At 52.4% G+C, this 22,971-nt stretch overlaps 1 protein-coding gene across 1 annotated transcript; it reads right to left on the bottom strand.

Moving 5' to 3' along the window:
• Window positions 1–47: 47 nt before the first annotated feature.
• On the bottom strand, window positions 48–22,971 carry Slc12a4 (solute carrier family 12 member 4). The gene is made up of 24 exons (XM_041650154.1): window positions 22,798–22,971; window positions 17,451–17,545; window positions 15,939–16,070; window positions 11,681–11,827; window positions 11,528–11,582; window positions 10,302–10,432; window positions 8,178–8,419; window positions 7,824–8,038; window positions 7,107–7,271; window positions 6,928–7,026; window positions 6,628–6,685; window positions 6,125–6,299; window positions 5,666–5,784; window positions 4,139–4,237; window positions 3,769–3,888; window positions 3,320–3,424; window positions 2,919–3,087; window positions 2,319–2,514; window positions 2,035–2,204; window positions 1,822–1,953; window positions 1,638–1,745; window positions 999–1,183; window positions 735–868; window positions 48–622 (listed from the first exon to the last, which is right to left on the bottom strand). Exons 1-24 carry the CDS (start codon window positions 22,910–22,912, stop codon window positions 531–533), a joined length of 3,258 nt encoding a protein of 1,085 aa, XP_041506088.1. The 5' UTR covers window positions 22,913–22,971; the 3' UTR covers window positions 48–530.

Here is a 22,971-nt window from a genome sequence, read left to right on the forward strand (position 1 = left end):
CTTTCTTCCCTTGGCGCCACGGGAAAAAGAGCTGGGGCAGCAGGAGGCCCAGAAGTACACAATGTTTTATTGAAAAAAGTCAGGCTCAGCTTGGCCAGCTCCATTCCACTTGGCTTGATGAGGGTCTCTGTCTACAGCAGCCTGAGCCAGGTCTTCTTGCAGGCAGACCCAGCTCAATTTCCCCTTTTATTGTCCCTCCCCTCTTCTCTGATGATGACATCCAAACAATAAATATACAATAAATAACGTTCCTGGGCCAGACTGGGACTTGAAATCCCATACCAACCCTCACCAGTCTTCTGGCCAGGATAGGCCTGTACTGGGGTGTGGGAAGGAAAAGTCCCTATATCCCCCAGGGTCCCACGGGTCCTCGGATCCATTTCAATTGCCAGGTCCAAGCTTGGTTTCCCAGGAGACCTAGCAAAGCTGGTCCAGAGCAAGGCTGGGCAAAGCAGAACTGGCAAGTAGGTGTAGGGGTGGGGGTTGTTGTCCTAGACACCCCAACTCCAGGCCACAAGACTCCACTGGCCTCAGGAGTAGATGGTGATGACTTCACGGCCACCTCCACGCACCAGCAACACCCGTTCAAGGCCCTCAGTTAGCACTTCAAGAAATTCCATGTCTGCAGGGCATCAGGTCAAGGAGGCAGCCACAGGACCACCACCTCCCACCCACCCGTGGGCACCTCAAGGAGAGGATAGCACCCCACTGTCTGCCTTTACACAAAAGGATACAGTTCTCATCACCCTCGCTGTTCTTAGGGGGGCCAGGCATGTTCAGCAGGACCAGGCGGGCATCGTGGGAACGTGTGACAATGACTTCATTGAGTTTCACGGCAGTGTGCATGCGCCTCACATTGGACTGATCCCTGCAGAGAGCAGTTGATCACAGGTTACCGAGAGCTTCCTGGCAAAGAGGTCTCTGTCCCTGGCCCATCTGCACAGCTTGCCTGCTCCCACTCCTCCTCCACTCAAGACCTCAACATCGTTTGAACTCACGGCTTAATGTGCACCAGCTCCCGGAAGTTGTCAGGGGCATGGCTGGGGTCCCAGGGCTCAGGCATGTACTTGTCTCTGGTCCACGTCATCTGGATCTTGTCGGTCCCCGCTGCAGACTCGTCCTCCTCGTCTGAGTAAAGGCTCTCTAGCCGCAGGGCTGAGTGTCTGTCCTTGACCAGCTGGGCCTGAGGACAACCACAGTGTACTCTGAGAAAATGGGGGCCTGACAGGCCCGGCATGACCACCCTGCCTCTAGGATATGGGCACTGATTGTTCTGGTTCAGGTGGAGCAGGTGAGGGGTTTTGTTAGTTTAAAGCAAGCTGGCCTCTTGCCTCAGCCTCCTAAGTACTGGAATTACAGCCATAAGCCACCATGCCCAGCTTTTTGTTTGGTTGGTTTTGTTTGTTTTTTGAGACAGGGTCCCGCTATGTAACCTAGGCTGGCCTGGAACTCACTATGCAGAGTAGGCCAGCCTTGAACTCACAGGAATCCACCTGTTTTAACCTCCTGTGCTGGGGTTATGGATATAAGCCATCATGCCTGGACAAATGAGTCATCCTGATACCTCCACCAGGCGATGGTGTCTCCAAAGGTGTGATCTGGCCATGACCCAAGCCTGAACTAGGGCAGCCATTTACCTCTCGATCCCGCTCGGTTTTGGTCAGCCTCATCTGCCGCAGCATCTGAGACCGCTGCTCCATCATCAGGGTCCGCTCATAGGTATACGCAGAGATGTCACTATTATGCTGGAGAGAGGGGAAGCTATGAGGGCCAGGCTGCAGGACCTGGATCCTCAGGGCAAGGCCAGGGCAGGCAGCTTACCATCTCTACCACCTCCACTTCAGCTTCCAGGCGGAGATGATACAGGAAGACGGCTAGATCCTTCTTCATCTGGATGCTGTTGTCATCCATCTGGGCCACAGTGAAAATGCGCATGCGGCACTTCCTCCAAACCTGCCGCGATGAAGCGGTTCAGCCACACCTGGCTTCCCAAGAGCCCAGCTGCCCTCACCCACACCCAACCAACCGGCACACCTTATGCTGGCGTAGCAGGAAGGGCAAAAGCATGAGCATGCCTCCGTCATGCACGATCCACCACACGTCAATGTGGCCCTCCAGGTAGCGCTCGTGGTTGCTGGGGTAGAAAGCTATGTTCTTTGGCACCAGCAGGGCCAGGTGGGCAGCTGTGGTACAGCGCACAGTGTCTAGGGAGGAGGGTCACTGCTGACTGCCAGCCTGTGACCCTCTGGTCTCTGCCACCTCACTTTAACCCTGGCCCTTGGTCCCTGGCCCAGCTTAGATGCCAGACCCTCACACACCAATAAAGGTCTTCCAGGCACGTGGGTCCTCACTCTGTCGCCAGCCATAGGGCCAGCCCAGCACCACGGAGTTATGTCTCATGCCGCCCAGGCCGCAAGACTGGATGAGGTGGGCCAGTCCCTCTCGAACCTTGCTGGCCACCACTACCTGGCAGAAGCCTTTAACTTTCTCAATCTCCATCATGTTCTTGATTGTCTGTGGAGAATACAAGAGCATCAAAAGGCAAGGACCACCTGTTTCCACCCCAGCTGGGATCCCTAATAGGGGAGACCTTGGAGCAAGCTGCCGCCCACAGGTTTTATTTTCTGAATTGCATGCATTTTATGTGTGCTAATGTGACATGTGTATGTGAATGTAAATACAGTGCAAACACACGACATCATACGGACGTCAAAAGACAACTCTCGGGAGTGGGTCTCATCGGAAACCTTGTAAGGATTTCAAGGTAGGACAACTATACTCATTCAAGCCTGAAGACAGTGGCAGTGTTGGCCACCTGGTTGGCCACCATGGCCCAGACTGGTTCCCTCCCATATATGCCTGATGCGCCCCAGTCACCACTGACTTGGCTAAGCTGTCTTCCCACCCCTGGCCATTACCTGCTCAGCAGCCTGGGCCTCACCATAGCTCTCTAAGAAGCTGCCCTGGATGACGGAGCCAACGATTGTCAGGCCCTTCCCAGCCTTGAGCTGGGAGGCAAAGGTGAGAAGGCGGGGGTACTTCACATGAAGGTCTTCGTCTAGCTTCAGCAGCACTAGGAGCTGAGGCCTGCGGTGGTCAGACAGTCGGCAGCCTAAGATGAGGGCCTGGCCTTTCCCAAGAGTCCTCTGCTTTCATTCTCAGAGAATCTGGACTCCCACAGGTTTGGGAGCACAGAAGCAAGGACTCAGCAAGCAAGAGGGTACCTCTTATAGACTCTGGGGGAGAACTCTAGGACCTCCCACCCTTGGCGTTCCCTAAGAACCCTGAGACGGCCCCGCCAGTCAGGCCATGGACTTACCGCCAGTTCTTGGTATGCGGAGGCCCTTCTTCCAGCCTCAGCAGGGCATAGCGCGCAGCGCTTAGAGACAGGCCTCGAATCCCATCGCCCCACTCCTTCTCAGCCCTGCAGATGCCACCACAAGACACTGAGCCCCTGGTTCCCTCCCTCCCCCTCTCTCCCTCCCTCCCCCTCTCTCCCTCCCTCCCCCTCTCTCCCTCCCTCTTCTGCATGTTAAGTGAGTACTTTACTGTGGAGCTGCACTCCTAGCCCTGGACCCAGGGGTTTCTATGTGAATACAGGCTGAAGGAAGGCCAGGCCCAGAGTCACAGCCCCTTAACTACAGACCAAAAAGCAAAGCTGGCCCTGACTGCCATCGCCAACCCAGCACTCAGCCCATTCTAACCATTCAGGAGGCACAGGCAGGGCTGTCCAGCGACTGCCAGGCTGGCCAGCAGGCCGTCACTCACCCTTGGTACTCGATGTACTTGTAGATCATGCCTGCGATGAGCATGGCGACTAGGGCGTAGTACCAGGAGGAGACAAACATGAGAGCCAGGCAGAGACTCATGCCTAGAAAAGACAGTGCCCTGGGCAGGCGATGAGAGGGTAAGAGTGGGGAATCCAGGCTACAGTCTGTCCCACACTGTGGTGGCCCTTACAGGTCCCAAGTCACAAGCTGGAACGTGAGAAGCAGGCCAAGTGTGCGGAGAATCCCCCTCATAGTACTTCAGGAGCAAAGGCCTGGGAAACTCAGATGTCTTCTAAGAAGGGTCTCATGGCTTCCCCAGGAGGGCCAATGATCAAGGGACTTGCGCCAGGGATCCAGCAGGCACTCACCAGTGATAGTATTTGAATCGGGGCCGCCAGTTGGGGGTCCTCAGAAGCGTCTGCACAGCACAGGCCAAGTTCACAAACAGGTAACACATCAGAAAGAACCTGTAGGACCGGGAGGCAGCTGGAGCACAGGAGCTTCCATGGTATCTCTAGGCACCTGAAAACAGGCTACACCTGACCCAGAAACTGACCCACACCATGGCTCCTATCCCCCAGGCACCCACTCCTATGGCCCGATGCAGATGGCAGTATCGAGAAAATGCTCTCAGAGCCAAGTGGCAGAGGATGGGGAAGTATTCACGAGCAGAGCGGTGAGAGAAGTCCAGGTATAATGAGGGGAAGGTTGTAACAGGACTGTCGAGGAATGCCAGGGGACACTCCGTGGGACAGAATGGGGGCTGTCAGGAAAACATGACAAAGACTATATAATTTTGTTCTGAAGAGACAGGGGCTGCTGTGCTGCGTGTGTAGTACATGGGCAAGGCAGGCTGTGTGAGCCCTTCTGAGGAGTCAGCTAAGGAAGAGAGGGGACAGGCCTTCAAACTCCATCCGCAGTGATGAAGAGAATGGACAGAGGGAGGGAGATATCAGGGGCAGGAACTCCCATGGGGGAGTAAGTCCCAACATGGGACTGCCAGCAAGAGTCACATGACAGAGGATGCCCTATTTCCTTTAGCTTAGGCAAGAAAGACACCACTCAAGATGCCTACAGCAAGAATAGCTTAGCTGAGCGGCAGTGGCGTACGCCTTTAATCCCAGACACAGGTGGATCTCTATGAGTTTGAGGCCAACCTAGTCTACAGAGTGAGTTCCAGGATAGGCTCCAAAACTACACAAAAAAATCCTATCTCAAAACCAAGAATCAAACAAAACAAAACAAAAAACCAAACCAAACCAACCAAACAAACAAAAACAAAGTATAGCTGAGGTATGCACTTTTGTGGGGAGCTGGGAGCGCTAGGGTAACAGGAGAACTCGGATGTGACCAGTCTGGCTGGGGACAGGGCTGGAGGCTGCTCAGGATGAAGGCAGCCCTGTCAGGTCTGTAAGCCGAGTGTGTAAAGCAAAGCCCCTTTATAACTGAACGAGGACGGACCATCAGCCGTGGGGCAGAATGGGCGAGGGCCCCAACATGGGCATAGGTGAGTATAGAAACCAAACTGCCTCGGAGATCCCTAGGAAGCATGCTGGCCACCACACCTGAAAGGCGCGAGCACACTCATCTCCTCAGCTCACAGGACACTGAAAATAATGATGGGGCAGCGAGGGCTTGGCTAAGGCAACCAGGTGCTCGCCCTCTTCAAAGCGGGCATCTGCTCCCATGGGCATAGACAGGGTCTGTTGGTTTCTTCAGCCTCTGTGGATGTACCAGGCTGGCTTCTGGGTAAACAGACCTGCTAGCTCCCCCTTAGCCCAGCCCATCTCCCAGTGGCACCCTAGACACCAGGCAGGACCAATGGGAGGTGCTGGGGTCTTTGGCTGATGAAGGAGCTTTCCCCAAGACTACCCCTTGCCTTTCCCCCAGCTCACATGGACAGAATGGGGGCCACCATGTCCAGAGAGGCGATGAGGATGCCCAGCTCAGCGATGAGTGCCGTCAGGAGGAGTGCCCACGTTGGCTCGCCATTTGCTTTCCCATGGCCAAACACCTGCGGGCACCAGAAAAGGAGCTGTTCCTACCACCTCCACTGCCCACATCTGCAGCCCCCAGTCATCCCACTGGTCCCAGCCCCATGCCCATCCTTATAGGAGTCACAAGTTTCTCCAACTCTGCTCTGCTCTGGATGAAGCACAGACAAGCCACAGACTCTGGGTCTAATCAACACTGCTAACAGCAAACAGGGTCAGAGAAGCTCTCAGCAGCTCCTTCTGGATGACTGCCAAGGCCTGGGCCAGTGTAGCTAGCCACGCTGCATCTGAATCTGCCCTCCCCTTGCCAGGATGAGGGGCCAAGAGCATCAAGGCTGTGGGGCACACAGAAGGGCTTACCCGGAGGAAGGGGATGATGTTATCCTTGGCAATGGCTTGCAATAAACGTGGCGCCCCAGTAAGGCTCTGGAGGCCAGCACCACATGTTGAGAAGAAGGAGCCGATGACAATGACCCAGGGCGAAGGCCAGGCCAAGGTGCCCACCACCAGGTTCCTGCTGACGCCATCACCGTACCTGCAGAGGCCAGGCTCAGACCATGCTCCTGATGGGAAGCCTTCTAAGCCCTGGGTGGGGCCTCAGGGAGAAAGGCTGAGAGGAAGGACTCTAAATGCTAGTGGAGGCCAGTTGCCAGCTCTGGACTTTGCATCTTTGCCCTTTAACTCATCCTTGATGGTAACATCACCATCAGCTCAGAGGCAAAAGTCATGGAGGGTCCTGACCTACCTGGTTACATAGATTTTTACTAGAGTCAACTGCCTGAGATGTGTGGGGCCATGGGTGGTGAGGGATGGGCAGGAGCGAGGGCAGAAAAAGCCAACAGGGAGGGGCATGGCTCACTCACTTGTCCCGGAGCACGACACCCTCAATGCAGGCGCCAAAGAGAATCACGCTGCTGAAATCTGGGCTGTATTAAGGAAACTAGGTGTCTACCAAATTATAGCCCCAATTCATTCCCCACACAGTGCCCTAGAGACCTTCCCAGCCATAGCCTTGACCTGCAGACATCAGAAGGTGTACACGTGCAGTCTCAGTGGTGTGCAAGGACGTTAAGTACCATGCCTGTGTGAGTGTGGTGTGTCCGGCAACTTATATACAAAGAAGTCCCTCCTGACACCTGCCCTACAATGCCACGTAAGGATACACACAAGTGAAGTGGTAACAATGGCCAGGATGGTCCCCACTGGGATAGACTTCTGGGCATCACGGAGGTCCCCGGAGCGGTTTGAGCCAGCCATGATGCCTCCAAAAAACAGACAAGATTCCCTCAGGGAGTCTCTAGAATTTGGGGTAGGGTTAAGCATGTGGGCATGAAGACCTTACCTGTTACAGAAGGGAAAAAGATGCCAACCAGGACAGTGAAGGATGTGGCAATGTCAGCCACCACATACAGGGACAGGTTCTCCTTCAGGCCAAGGGTGTCTGTAGAGGGCAGCCCATGCTTCTCCACGACCTCACCCTTCTCCAGGTAAGTACTCCAAAGGTTTTCTGTAGAGGGAGGAGCATTACCACTATAGCACCACTAGTGTCCCCAGAGAAGTCTGGGGCAGCCCAGCAAGATCCTACAGATGCAGGGGAGCTCGGGGAATTCTGGGGACAGCCTCAGCACAGTGACTATGGAGTCTTCCATAGGACTGCTTTGGCCAGAGAGGATGCTGTCCTGTTACAACTATAACAGATAAAGGTGACAGAACCTTCGTCAGCCTGGACCTCACTACTGCCCGACTCTCAGACAGAGGCCCTTTATGATTCTTGTGGGAACATCCCCCACTGCATCAGGGGCTGGTAGCCAGGCAAAAGGGAATGCCAGAACTTTACAGGGTTCACTGTGGGCCTGGGACTTTGGCCAAACAGGCTCCGTTCACCCTAAATTCAGCTACAAGGAGCCAGGCTAAAAGGACACCACTGAGCAGGGAAAGCCGCCAAGCCTGCCCCGCCTGCCTTGATCTGGGCATACAAGGACAGCTCTGTGTTTTGCTTTGCTGCTCAGCCTGGAGACTGGGGGTATGGTGGGCTTAGGAGACCAGAGGGAGGACCCACCCTGGAGCACACCAGCAGCTGCCCCAGGTATGCCAGGGATTTCGGTCACGTTGTTGAGCAGGAAGTAGGGGTCACAGGAGTCAGCAGTAAGGTTGGGGCCATGGCAGAAGAAACTCCACAGCCTGGTGGCCACTGTCTCATTGTCCACCGTAACCGTCTTGGCACAGATGTCAAACTGGTCCCGAGACAGGGTCCTATTGCCCAGCATGCATACCCTGCAGGGAGAGAAGCACCGGCACCTGCTCGGTTGGAGTCCCAGCCCGTTCCCACCCAGCAATCTGAGGGATACACAGAGCATCAGAGGCTTAGAAAGGGTGTCAGCACAATGACTGGACAAATGCCCTAGCTACTTACGGAAACACAGGAGGGTCAAAAATAGACTTGATGCCTCCAGCGTAAATGGAAAGGATGGAGATGATCACACAGGCCAGGAAAAGTGAGGCAAATTTGTTCACATACTTGACACCAACAAACACCACCAGAGTCATAAAAGTCAGGAAAATGGTCCCATACACTCGCATGTTATTTAAGGTGGCACTTGACACGTCGTGAGTGCCCGACGGGTGAAAGATGGCAGCTGGTGGAGCAATGTAGGTCTGCAACAAGAAGACAGAGCTCCAGTTCAAGGCTTCTGTCTGGGGACTGAAACCATCATTTGGCTTTCTTTTTAAAAGTGTGTCTACAAGAACCCAATCGTACAAGACCAATAGTGTATGAAATGTCCAGAAGAGCAAATCCACACAGAGAGAGAACACAGACTAGTGTCTGTTAAGGGATGGGAAGAAGGGAGATTGACTAATTACTAATGAAGTTTCTCTTAGAATAATGAAGACGTTCTAAACTGATTCTGGCAGTGGTTACATCCCCAGAGCATCCTGAAAACCAAGAACTTTGTACATTTTCTTCTTTCTTTTCTTTTTTGACAGTATCTCACTATGTAGCTTTGACTGTTCTGGAACTCACTGTGTAGACCAGGCTGCCCTTGAAGCCACAAAGATCCACCGCCTCAACCTCTTGAATACTGGGATTAAAGGTGGCACCTTCACATGCAGCATATATATATGAAAGGTTTTGCTATGTAGGTAAGACTGACTTTAAACTTTAAACTTACAATATCCTGCTTTCTGAGTTCTAATGTTAAAGAAAAAACATTTAAGCTGGGCGGTGGTGGCACACCTTTAATTCCAGCACTTGGGAGGCAGAGGCAGGCGGATCTCTGTGAGTTCGAGGCCAGCCTGGTCTATAAGACCTAGTTCCAGGCCGGGCGGTGGTGGCGCACGCCTTTAATCCCAGCACTCGGGAGGCAGAGGCAGGCGGATCTCTGTGAGTTTGAGACCAGGCTGGTCTACAAGAGCTAGTTCCAGGACAGGCTCCAAAACCACAGAGAAACCCTGTCTCGAAAAACCACGAAAAAAAAAAAAAAAAGGAAAAGCATTTATTTATCAGGGTGGAGGTCAGAGTAGGAATTGCAGGAGTCGGCTCTTGCCTTCCATAATGTGAGTCCCGAGGACTGAACACTAAGCCATTCACTGGCCTGAGCCGGACACTTTTTGAATGAGTAATGAATTACTTACCATGCATGTTGTAGTTCAACAAAACCAGTATTGAAAGAAAGGGAAGGCAAGGAATGGAAGAAAAGGAGATACAGACACAGGTGCCAACCTAATAAAGATGGTATCGGATTATACCAATAACCCAGAGAACAAAGTAAACCTCCAGAAGCCCATATAATTACATGGTTGAAGAAACAAATACACTGGGGAAAAGGGACACATTTCCTTATAGATAACATCTCCTCCCAAATAACACAGAAGAAATGTGAGAAACAGGAAATAAAAACTCAGATCTAGACAAAAGGTCCTGGCTTCTGGCTGGGAGTACTACACCGTGTGTCTAAACATCTATTCTCTGGATCTCCAAGGGGGCACCTGTCACCCTGTGACACTCTCCTCATGTCACCGTGCTTCCCCCACGGTTTCTCTCCCATTGGTATAAGCCATGCATTGGTGAGTAGGGGCTCCGGGTCTGAGTCGGCACCCCATGGGATTCAAGGGCCTCCAGATAGCAGTCTATGGCTGTTCACTCTGATTTAAGGACAAGGAGAAAATAGATCTAAAGGATCCCGGCAGGCACAGAGTCTGGGGGAGACAGAGCCGTCAGGGCCCACAAAAGTCTAGGAGGCAATCTCTCTGTCACCATCAAGATCAGCCTAATCCAACATTTGGCAGACCCTGAGCCATGGCCCAAACAGTGTTTAGATAGGAGGAATATCCAGGTCAAGTTGAAGGCCTCTTCCCTGCTTGGCCCAAACTAGCACAGGTTTAAGGGGGAAAAGATCTGAGCAAAGATCCTGCTCCCTTGAGGCCTCCAACAGAAAACCCCACACCCTGATGATCAGGGAAGAGGGAAGTACTAACAGCCTCTAGAGTCTACAGAGACTGTTCACCACTAGGTTAACCTAGGCTCTGCACAACTCACCAGCAAGATCTCAATGGCCCCTAGGATATACATGGCCGCTGCAAATGTCGTCCCCAGGTAGAAGCACAGGCCCACGGCACCTCCAAATTCTGGTCCCAGCGAACGGGAAATCATGAAATAGGAGCCACCAGCTATGATGGAGAAAGTGTACACAGGTTAAGACTGGTTCTTCAGTGAGATCTCCCTCACAGGGAACCTGCACAGCCACCCAAAAGAACAAAGACTGCGTTTCTCTTTAGCAGATCAGGGCAGCACCAGCATCTTGTCCAGGCCTGCCCCGAGTCTTGGCTTCTGTTAGGATCTAGCACCCTAGAAAGCAGGCAGTCAACAAAGAGCTCAGAGACAGTGGTCCAACACTGCCATTAAGTCCTCTCTGCTGAAAGTCTAATAACAGGCATCAAAAAATGCAAAAGTGGTCAGTCTCTTTTATGTTGCAAACCCACCTTAAGGACTCCCCTAAATGAAGAATCAAGGTGTCTCAGACTGTCATGACAATACAACGGTGGGGGTGGGGGGAAGGCTGATGTAGTGGCATGTGCCTATAATCCCAGCTCTTAGGAGTCAGAAGCAATATCACTTCAAGTTCAGAGCCAGCCTGGTCTACATAGAGTTTCTGACCAGCCAAGGCTAGCTACATGGTGAGACTCTGTCTCAAAAGACAAAACAAAACAAGCAATCAAACAAAAAAACCCAAAAAACCCAAGAACAAAATACACTGTTGAAAATTAATCCATAAACAGGAGATGATTCCATAAACTGGTTATATCCTGCGTAAAGTAACCCGCTTTCAAGAAAATTCCGAACCTGGGGAAATGTGAATGGTATACACATTGAGAGAGACTAACACTTTGTAAGCACCTAAAGCCATGCATGTTCAAAAGCCAGCACTAATAAACTCAGCCAGCCTGGTGAGGGTATGGGTGCTTTTGATTTTCCATTCCGCTTCCTGACCATTTAAGCTCTCTTATAGTAAATACGCATTGTTCCTTCTTGGGAAGGGCACACTACTTTTATAGTGACAAAACACAACAGCAGCTTCAAATTCTGTTGAGCAGAAAAGCTCCCAGGAGGCACTGTCTTAGAGGCAAGGATGTCACTGCTCAGATCTTAGAGGCCCCCTACCAGAAAATTCCCTGGGAAGAAGGGTTAATGGAGGACAGCAGGCAGATCTAGGTAGATTCCGAGCCATGTTTCTTACAACGGGCCTACAGGTGGCATTTACTCACCTGGAACCACACCATTGGTGGCAATGGCACTCATGGAGATGGCTGTCAGCAGGGTCTGTAGGAAGGAAGGCCTGGATGAGCAGCTCAGCTGGGTGGGCTCTGGGGAGCAGTACGACCTGCTCCCAGCCCGGCTCCAGCCCCCGAGACACTCACACAGCAGCAGCAGATGAGCACTATGAGGAGGGCCTGCAGCACACCGGCTGTGCCCACCATCCAGGTCAGCCGCAGGAAGAGGATGACCCCGAAGATGTTCTGCAGGCAGGGAAGGTACACTCCCATGAGGGTGCCCATGCTGGGTGCCTAAATGGGCAGGAGGGGAGGGGGCACACGGCATCAGAGAGGTCCAGATACACCATAGGAAGGAGCACCCAGTCACTCAGCAGCCTCTATACCTGGGATCCAGTGGAAGACAGGAGGCAGGAGCAGAGCTAGGCTATTTCTGCAGGCTCTCCCATAGGAAGACAGTTCAGACTAAGAAGGTATGAGACCTGATTTTTCTTTTCTTTTTGTTTTGTTTTTCGGGACAGGGTTTCTCTGTGTAACAATCCTAGCTGTCCTGCAACTCACTCTGTAGACCAGGCTGGCCTCGAACTCACAGAGATCCACCTGCCTCTGCCTCCCAAGTACTGGGATTAAAGGCGTGTGCTACCACTGCCCAGCTTCTTTTAAATCATTAGTGTATGTGTGTGGGTGCAGCATGTACACACACCTACACGTTCATGTGACAATGCTCAGATTCAAGCCATTAGGTGTGTGCCTCAAGTGCTGTTATCCATGCAGTCATCTGGACAGACATGCCCCTACTGTCTTATGTGTAAGGCTCTAAACCTTAGCCTCCCCCCCCCCCCCCCCCCCCCGCAACACACACCAAAGGCTTGCCTCTTTCCCTTCTTCAGATGTTCATTTGTTCATTTGCTTTTGAGATAAGTTTCTGGTTGACCTGGAACTCTCTATGTAGACCAAGAGAGCCCGGAACTTCTGATGATCTTCCTGCCTCACTTAACCTCCTGTGTCCTAGGATTATAGACGTGCGCACTATTTCTGGTTCTCCTCTTCTTTTTTCTCCTCTTCTTGGTTTTTGCTTTTGGAAACAGGGTCTCACTCTTTGGTCAGGCTAGCCTGGGATTCACTATGTAACCACGCTGACCTCAAACTTGTGGCGATCCTGTCTCAGTCTCTGGGGTGTTGAGATTACAGGAGTACACTGCCGCACCTGGCTTCTGACTTCTGCTCAACTTCCTGGAAGTGGAGCCCTTCTCACCTGGCCTCAATATGCAAGACAAAGCTCAGAATGTTGTCGCTGCCCTCTTTCTCTCTCTCTCTTTTTTTTTTTTTTTTTTTTTTTTTTTGGTTTTTCGAGACAGGGTTTCTCTGTGGTTTTGGAGCCTGTCCTGGAACTAGCTCTTGTAGACCAGGCTGGTCTCGAACTCACAGAGATCCGCCTGCCTCTGCCTCCTGAGTGCTGGGATTAAAGGCATGCACCACCACGGCCCGGCTGCCCTCCCTCTCTGATCCCCATCTCCAGCTTAGGTAGATGGAGTTCTGCCTTGCTGGCCTCGAGGCGGCTTGGACACTAGCCTGCTTTGTACCGGTAATTGGGGACACTGGATGGCGCCTCCCGTGCCTGCCAACCTCTGAAAACAAGTCCAAAGCCATCATTCCTGTTGAAAATCCTCTGCACTGCCCTCTATCGGAGTGTGGGGCATGTGGTCCAGACTCCTCGGCTCTGGCCACTGGACACAGCCCATCACCTCCCCTGTCAGGTGCAGTTTTGAACTACATTCCTCTGGACTATACACCAGTATGTCCACGACCGTATTTAGTAGACTTGGCTTGTGTGATGGCTATTCTTGGTTGTCGACTTCACAACTGGTATTCACAAAAACGCAAATGGCTGGGCACACCTGTGAGAGATTTTCTTTGTTAATTAAATCATCAGAAGCGGGAAGACCCACTTCTAACTCAGATCTCTGTGGTGGGAAGATCCACCTTTAACCTGGGCCACACCTTCAGCTGGCAGCCTATGTAAGGACATGGAATAAAAAGCTTGCTCTCACTCTGGCTAGCAAGTCCATTCCTTCACTGGCACCAGAGCCTGCTTCTTCAGGGTCCCGGCATACACTGAAGACCAGCTGAGACATCCAGCCCTGTGGACTGAACAACTACTGGATTCTTGGACTTTCCATTGGTAGACAGCCACTGTTGGACTAGCTGAACCACAGCCTGTAAAGCCAATCTAGTAAATCCCTTTATATATGTGTGTGTGTTTATTTATAATATACGTATAAATACATGTATATACATTCATATTCTTTATTATATATATTCGGTATATATATATATATATATATATTCGGTATATATATTCTTTAAGTTCTGTTCCTCTAGAGAACCCTGACTAACACCGTTTACTTACTGTTCTAACACCACCAGGCCCAACAAGTCCACCCAAAGTGCTCCTGAACCCAGTGAGTGGTGCCTTCTAAATCCCTTCCTGCTTTGGGAGTTTCACAGACAGAACAGAAGTCAGGCTTTCTCAGAGCAAGTGAGAAAGCTCTAACATACAGGCCGGCAGTTTCTCGACTCTGGAAGGGCAGGTGAGGGGCTACCCAGGAGGCCGTGAGAGAGGTGGTGTGTGCAAAGGCAACAGTGACACAACCCAGGGCAGTGGGGTCCTGAGAGCATCCACAGAACCCCAGCAGATCCTCCTCTGCCCTAAAGCTGGGCCTGGGGCCTGAGGATCTTCAAAAGAGCCCGAGTAAGAACAGAAGCTTGCGTATGCCATCCTGCACAAGGCTGTATGGGTGAGAGATAAACCTTGTTTTGGGTTCTGGTGCCTTTCTCGGGGGACATCACCTACAGGATGGTGATAGTAGCAAGAGCTCCTATTCTTACCCCCAGCCTAGGCTGAGTCACTCTAAAGGGCAGTGTGGGAAAGGGCTGGGCAGGAAATGCTTTTTGCATCCCTAAATAACCCCTGGCAGTCTCAGAAGGTCACTGGGTTAGAGCAGAAGTGGCTGCCAGAGAGAAGAGGCTGACTTTCAGTTCTGGCACGGTCTGGTTGGAGGCCCACCCTCCCTGATTCAAGCCTTCTTTTCTGAGGCCCATGGCTCCCTAGCTCCTATTAGATTTAGCCAGAGTCCTCACTCCATGGGTCAGCCGTGGGGCTAGGACTGTTAGCTACCTTCTTGTATCATTACTATACTAGGATCAGGTACACTGGGTGGCTGAGCATCTTCACAGGCTCCTAATTAAGCCCAGGACCAAAGCCCCTTACAAACTCAGGTTTTCCCCCACAGGCCTTTCTTGGTTTTTTATTCCCAGTCACCAGCTCCCAGGCATTGCCCAAGGATTCTACTAGCACCAAGCAATACTCTTTGGACGTTGAGACTGCTCCTATGTAGGGCTGGGTAGGGATGACTAGAGACAGGCAGAATTCTCGCTATCTTTTTTGCTTGTTTTTCAAGACAGGGTTTGTCTGTGTAGCCCTGGACTTCCTGGAATTCACTCTGTAGACCAGGCTGGCCTTGGACTCAGACCCGGGGTGCCGGGACTAAGGGCACATGCCACCACCGCCCGGCTGAATTTTTGCTGTCTTAGTTCAGAACATGCCAACAAAATCACAACCAGCAGAACAAGGTGGAATCACGTCTAGACCACCTCAAGATACCAGCTGCCCTCTCTGAAGAGAGGGCTGACTTGCATTAGCAGAAGATAAAGGATACACTTTGGCTTGGCTAACTTTCCTGGACCCCCCTCAGCAATGCCCACATCTCCATAAGCAGTTCTGAAGCCAGTAATCTGGTTTATTTCAACTAGGAATTACTTTGGCTTGTGTTTACTGCCAAGGAGAATGCGGTAGCGGGCTCAGACAGACCCCCATTCCTTCCAAGCACAGCTGCTTGCCCAGACAGCTCTGGGAAGGCCGAGGCACAGCCAATCTGCCTGCGTTAGCCCCTTTAAAATCACCAGGACTCCAGGTGTGTACCACCAAATCCAACTTCCGTCTCAAAGATTTTTTTTTTGTGAAAAAAATATTCTAGACCCAGAGTTCAGTCTTCGATCTGCCCGCCTCTGCCTCCTGATATTAAAGGTGTGCACCACCACGGCCCGGCCAACCTGGGTCCACCTGAAAACTGTGTTTCATCTGCCGACAGTTAGGAACAAGGAGCTACTGATCCTCATGTTGCTTTTGAGGTTCCTTTGGCCCTCTGCTCCCAGGAGCTCCTCTCGGCTCTTAGCCTCTGAAGTCTCCTTCAGCTTAAGGCACTCAGTTCTCACCCTGTGTGCCCACTGCCCACTGGTCCAGGTATGCTCAACACCCCAGAGGGAAACATCTATTTCCAGCATCTAAATCCATGGCACTCTAGCTCCCCAGATGCAGCCCTTCTGCTGACACTGACTTGCTCACCTTGACAGCTCTCCGACGGGCACCTTCCCCGCTCTCGGCTTCCTCATGTTCCTTGGCTCCTTGGGTGAGGTTGGTATAGCTGACAAGCTTTCCCAGGAGAGAAGACACCTTTGGGCGTATGTCCAGTTCCTCCTATAAACAGAGCCACGGGGCAAGATGGCAATAGGCCAGGCCAGGCCAGTGTCAGGCTACCTGTGTGTAGCCAGCAGCCTGGCTGCTGGCCTAGTGCCAAGCCCTGAGGCAGGCCTGGACTTGATCCCAGCTCTTGCCTGGGGAAGCCCAAGCCAGCTAGCTGGGCAGGTGTGGGCACCACACCCCAGAAGGCAGCACTCAAAGGCCCAGCGGCTGCTTCTCTGCCCCACCTTGGCTGTAATCACTGCCAGCTCATTTGTGAAAACCACTCGCCTCAGGGGAGAAGGAAGGGCAGGCCCTGCTGGCGGGCAGGCCCTGCTGGCAGACAGACAGACTGTACACTTCATCCTGCCTGCTTGGCCACTTTGAAGCTATGGCTGCGTCTCTGGGATTCATATTTATCTTAACACACACGTGTGCGCACATGTGTATGCACACACACACACACACACACACACACACACACGCCACCCAGGTTACATCCGGAAAACTGAGAAAGACAAAGGAGGGATATCTGGAACAACTGTAATCCATTAGTTGTCTGAACCCTGACCTGTCTGGTGTCCTCAGGCCCTAGTCTATGAAAAACATACTCATCTCCAAGGGAGGATGTCTATTGTCCACCTCCCCCTTCTCTTCAGGTGGGGACAGATCACAGGACTTCTAGCACTCAAGGGGTCGAAGGTTTCCCTGCCTCTGTGGCCTTAGCACTGTGACTACCACCTGTTGTGATGCTCCCTGCCACCTTTCTGACCCTGTAACACGGGGAGTCTGGCTGGGAGTGGTGAGAGATGATGGAGGTTCTTTGGATGTGTGGAGTCTGAGAAGCCTACAGGTTCTTGGCTGTGAGGCAGATTAATATACAGGCTCAGGGTTTAGGAATCTGAACCACATCTTAAGTCCAGATCTTATTTCTCAGCTTGGGTCTACAGAGAAAAAAATCCCAGTGAAAGGCAGAAATGTGGGAACTTTTCCAGAGAAGTGCACCAGAGCTACAGCTATGGAGGGCAGAGTGAGCAAGGAGGAAGAAGAGGCCTCTGTAACCAGAGGGGAAAGGGGTCGGAAGAGCCAGCTAGAAATGAAAAGAAAGATTCTATCCACAGCAGACAGCGGAGCCAGGGGCTAGGAAAAGCCCGGAGTACGGAGGGGGAAGAAAGTGTGAGGAAGTAGTCGCCTTGGTGAGGGGCACAACGAAGGCGTCGCCTTGGTGAGGGGCACAACGAAGGCGAAGGTGAATGGCCCTGAAGATGGCAACGGAGGTAGGGTTGCGAGGGTCTCAGAGGGGCCAAGAGAACCACAGCCTGGCTTAGCTGAGCGGTCTGGAGAAGCCCCTGCCAATTGCCCACCTGTCCACCGCACCTGAACGGTTCCCCCAGATACCTCAAACAGTGCCAGGTTCCTGTCATAGTAGTCACTTCCTCTGGAAGCTTCCAAAGGGCAAAGGAAAGGGCTGTTCTCTCTGTGGTTACTCTGTCCTGTGGAGAGAGAGGGAAAGTGAGTTGCTGCCTCCCTGAGTCCCAGCCTATACCCCACCACAGAAGGCCACAACCCACAAAACAGCACTGCACGTCTTAGCCAGGAGGCTGAGAAGTCACAAATACACTGTCTCTCTAAAACATTTTTGGAAGCCATAGCTTTAAGAAATCCTCACACACACACACACACACACACACGAAAGAAAAAAAGAAAAAAGAAAAAAAGAAAAGGATGGCCGGTGGTGGCGCACGCCTTTAATCCCAGCACTCGGGAGGCAGAGGCAGATGGATCTTTGTGAGTTCGAGGCCAGTCTGGTCTACAAGAGCTAGTTCCAGGACAGGCCCGAAAGCTACAGAGAAACCCAGTCTCGAAAAGAACCAAAAAAAAAACAAAAAAAAAAAAAACAGAAACCAAATTAAGAAAGAAAGAAAAGCGATGTTGAGCTTCCATTTCCTCATCATACACTTCTCAGCCTTCTTGAGGGACCATAAAGAAGGCACCAGGAATCAAATCTCAGGGCATCATTCTCTAGAAAAGTCCACATTTCCACACTAGCGCCAAGTGTACTTGAAGGGCGGGGCCTGCTGAGGAGGCGGGGCCTGCCCAGAACCAACACTGAGACCCCACCTTCCTTCTTCCCACAGATCTGTAGCACTTAGAGTGTCAGACACCAATCTGCCATCCAGGAAGATGAAACCACACAGAGTTCCTTTCGCTGCCATGGCCCCACTAGGGGCCAGCTAGCTACCCCACCATGCACCGCGTGAGGTGTCCCGGAGGGTAGCCCAGAGCATGCTGGGAGACGGGGCCAATCTCACATGGGTACACAGGAGCCAGAAACAGCCATAGAGAAAGCCAGGGCACGGGATGAATCTTGGACTGAGCAGAAGCTATGTAGGAGCATGAAACTGCATTGGGGGCGGAGGTGTCATCCGTTGGCCAGATCCAAAAGGAATCCCTGAGTTTAGGAGTCCGAGGGTTCCGGTTTGCTCCAGGACAGATTAAGAACCCTACTGCAGCCGGGCGGTGGTGGCGCACGCCTTTAATCCTAGCACTCGGGAGGCAGAGGCAGGCGGATCTTTGGGAGTTCGAGGCCAGCCTGGTCTACAAGAGCTAGTTCCAGGACAGGAACCAAAAGCTACGGAGAAACCCTGTCTCGAAAAATCAAAAAAAAAAAAAAAAAAAGAAGCCTACTGCAGGCTCCACTCACTTCTCAGATTGGTGAAAATGTGCCTCATCAACCAGAAAACCTCCCAGCAAGGAGGGAGTCTGCGTGAATTCGTTTTCTGCTATGTGTCAGGATGAACCCACAAACTCACGGAGCACTATGGGGAATGCTGTACCAAGGGGCCACAACCACATTCTCCAGCCCCTCCTTCTCCTCTGAGGCTGGAGCCCAGGCTGGCCTCAAGCTCGTGCCAATCCTCTTGCCACAGCTTCTTAAGTATTTTGATTAAAAATGTAAGCACCATGCCCAGCTCTCACACCCTTCCTTTTTATATATGTGTGGTGTGTTTGTGTGTGTGCAAACATGTCAACATCAGGTGTATTCCTTTCTCACTTGCCATCTTATTTTTTTGAGACAGGGTCTCTCACTAAACCGAGAGATCACCAATTCAGCTAGACTGGCCAATCAGCAAGCTCCAGGGATCCTCTTGCCTCTGTCTCCCCAGCTGGGATCATAGAAGGTGCATGTGCCTGGCTTTGTACACCTGGTTCTCTGCCCACATTTGGTGATCACGTAGACCAATGGCATCGTAGGTCAATGCCAAAGCAGCAGTCATTTCAATCCACCAAGTAGCGTTAAAGCTTGATGGGGTCAGGTAGTTCCCCAGACACTCTGTGGCATTTGCGACTTCCGTGCTCATTCAGGAAGGAGAAGGAATCATGAGGAAGGAAATGTCAAAATTCAGTCACGGTTGCCATTTCCATCGACAACTCTTCCGTGAGAAGCTCTGACAACAGAAACAACCGCCACCACAACAAGACAGAGCAACACAACAGAAATGAGAACAGCAGCTCCACAGCCCATCTTCCTTCCTTCCTGCCTGGCCCACTAGGAATTTCCATAAATTTATCCCTCAGATGCGGCCCTCTCCCCCTGGAGCCTTGCAGGGAGCACTTTCATTGCGTACTTCAGATCCCTTTGTGGAACGAGGCTGGGAATAAACATAAACGATTCTCAGTGCACACACTGCTGGCTGGCCTACCTCAACTGTTCCTAAGAACAATGGAAGATTATTTAGAAACGGTAGATCGGTGGTTCTCATCTTCCTAATGCTGCAGTCCTTTAAGACACCACCTCATGATGTGGGGACCCCCCACCAGAAAATTCTTTTTGTTGCTACTTCATAACTGCAGTTTTGCTACTGTTCTGAACCATAATGTAAATATCTGTGTTTTCCGATGGTCTTAAGTGACCCCTGTGAAAGGGTTGTTTGATCCACAGGTAGAGAATTATCTCTGTAGACCTAGGCGTGGTGGCACAAATCTGTAATCCTGTGAGGTGGTTGAGGGAAGAGCGTGAGTTCAAGGTCAATCCGGGTTACAAAGTGGTTTCCAGGGCAGCCTGGGCTGCAGAGTGAAAACAAACAAAACAGCCAAAGGACTAGGAATGTAGCTCAGTGGCAGAGTGCTTGCCTATTACGCTCAAAGCCCTGGGTTCGATCCCCAGTTCCTCATGAAACTTGTGTTAAAAAAGAAACCAAAGGAAAAAATTCTACAAACTGCTGAGCAAGTACACACTAGTGACCCCTCTATGACCCAGCTGATCCCTTGTCCCTACAACCATCACTCGCAGACGGCTTGGACGTTCTAGAGGCTGTCTCTATTACCTGACCTTCTGGTGTATGTCATTTACCCTCTTCCAGGAACAAGACAAGGCATGGCTGTGTGGTGAAGAGGGCCAGATGAGCTGTGGGTTCCCTTTTCACACTTTAGATCCCAGTCCATTTAGGGGGCTCTCTGGGATAGAGTAAGATACCTCAGCATAGAAATGACCTCTGGGATATGTAGTTTGGCCACTGTGTGCATACCCCAGCCTCTGGGTGTTCGGAGGGCCAGCAATCTGGCTTGAATTCCTGCCTTTTGCCCTGTGTGACCCAAGGGAAACTGCTTACTCTCTCCGTACCCCTATCATTGCCTGTGAAGTAGAGGCAGGAACTCCCTCTTCCAACTTCCCTGATGCATCAGAAAAGGTTCTCTCTGGTCTCAGACACGGGGAAGGCACTCCTTAGATTCCACAAATCCTCATTTAAGGACCCCTCCCATAGGATATGAGAGGGTCTAAACAGTGCCTCAGATCTGTACTCCCCTAAACTTCAAGCTACCCGCCCTGGCCTCAGCTATTCCAAAAATTCCAAGGCAGGTTTAGGCATGCCTGCGTGCCAGGCTCAAGTTTTTCAAACATTACCTGAGACCCTCAGAGAAACAGACACAACTCAGGCCCGGGGCGTCCTGTGAAGCACACAGGTGTGTTCCTACTAGCAATTGTAAAAGTCCCAATGGTAGGGAATGACCTGGGTGACGTTGTTGGTCCCTACAGTGCCCTTCCTTGACCTTCCGACTCCTGCCACAGGCCACCTAGATGAGACGGCCTACTTTGGCCCCTCAGAGCGGAGGCGTGTACTAGAAGTTGAGGGGTCTCAGGAGAGCTGGGCCTAAGTTAGTTCTGTGCTCTCTGACCCTTTGCTATACCGGTTAAGAAGCAAAATCACTCACCAGGGTGCAGGGTATCCCCCATGCTGCAAACAAAGCCACAGTCTGGATGAAAAGGAGTAAGAGGAGGAGAAGAAGGGGGTGGGGTGGGAGGAGGTGGCCTAGCCTGGAGGGACCTGGCTGGACATAGCCAGCAGCCAGCATAACTCCAGGTTACTCGGATCACCCTGTGAAGGACCAAGGCGGGGCCAAGGCTTAGCACTGCCCACTGGTCCAGGCTAATGATGTGGCTCAGCACATCATCTGGGGACAAACGTCCTTCCAGGCCTAGGGGAGGAGGGAAACTGTTCTGACTCCTTGGACCAGGATAGAGGCAGTCAGGGACATTGGGCCTAGGGTTACTTACACACAGCTGGGAAGTCTGACAGCTCTCCACGACCTCAGGCAGCCCAAGCACTGGCCTGTACCACATCTACACGTGTCAGGCAGACAGGTGACTCTGCCATCATTCACATCAGGCACAGGCTACCCCAAGCATGTCATCATTACGGACCTATCAGATAGCCTCTGATAATATCACCCTACACGTTTCTGTGACTGTCAGTCCCAGACACCACAGACATTTGTTATATCAATCATAGCATCACGCTCCTCTCTGGCAGCCTTGCTGGAAACAGTAGCCATGAGGATGTCCCGACCTGACCCTGCCTTCACCCTGCGATACTCTGCCACACACATGTATTTGCACATGCCTACACAGCTCCACAGACACATATTCCCAGCGATGGTCACATTCCAAGTGTGTGCCAGGACTGGCCTTGAGGATCCTCCGGGGGTGGAAGATGGAGGAAGGGGCACCGCAAGAGGGAAAGGGTTCACCTCCATGGCCAGTCCTAGGTCAAGGCACTGCACTTTCACATCCGGGTTTGAATCCCACTGGGAACCAGTTACATAACTCTTCACCACCTCTCTTCACTTCTTTCTAAGTGCGAGTAACAGAACTTGTCCCATGGGGGAGGCTGGAGGATTAAAACGAGTTGCTTCATGTACAGTGCCTAGACAAGCTTGGCCCCGTGTTACTGCTCCCCAGAAGCCTAATGTACCGACAGATCTACACCCAGGCCAACAGAGGCCCTTCAAGGAGCACACCCTTCGCTCCTACCCGGCCAGAGAGCAGGGGTGGGGAGAGGACAAGAGAGGGCCGGTGAGTCACAGGGGAAGAAAGGATAACTCTCAAGAGGATGGGGGCGATTCACAGAAGGCGAGGAAGCTGCAATCTAGGCTTCCGTTGAGCCTGATCCGGGCCCGGGACGCACGTTCGGCACCAGTCTGAGCGAGGCAGCCTGCTGGACGGCCTCCCCAGGCGGCCACGTCTGCAGCCCCCGCCCGTGACTCTCGGGGGAGGAGCTGGGGGTGCGGGCGAGTGGAGGATGACCTGGCTGGGGAGTCCCGGACCGAGAAGACTCGTCGGTCTGAGCACTCGTGAAGCAAGAAAAGTGGAGTCCCGCATGGACGTGCTCGCGCGCGGTCCGGCGGCGCGAGCGGGTCCCGTGTAGACGCCCCCCGTCCCGGCCCCGGCCGAGCGCACCCTCACCGTCCGAGTCTTCCCGCTCGGCGCGCTCCCCGTAGTCCACCCAACTGAGCCCCTCGAGGTTGTCATAGTCGCCGCGTCGCGGCCCGTCCACCGGCACCACGGTGAAGTGAGGCATCGCAGCGCGCGTTCGGGCCGCTGTCCCGGCCTCCCAGCCGGCTTTCCCCTCCGCCCTGG

This window comes from Microtus oregoni, unplaced genomic scaffold (genome assembly GCF_018167655.1).
Source record: "Microtus oregoni isolate MIOR12 unplaced genomic scaffold, Mior012 000004F_ref0000308, whole genome shotgun sequence".
NCBI classification, from domain to species: domain Eukaryota; kingdom Metazoa; phylum Chordata; class Mammalia; order Rodentia; family Cricetidae; genus Microtus; species Microtus oregoni.

Bases quoted from the DNA above. Each gene is read 5' to 3' on its own strand.
- Slc12a4 (XM_041650154.1), bottom strand. From the start codon at position 22,912: ATGCCTCACTTCACCGTGGTGCCGGTGGACGGGCCGCGACGCGGCGAC. The intron at 10,433-11,527 runs GTGAGTAAATGC...TCTCCATCATAG, and splicing joins CACCAATGGTGTGGTTCCAG to CTGGTGGCTCCTATTTCATG. The intron at 623-734 runs GTATCCTTTTGT...GATGCCCTGCAG, and splicing joins CAGCGAGGGTGATGAGAACT to ACATGGAATTTCTTGAAGTG.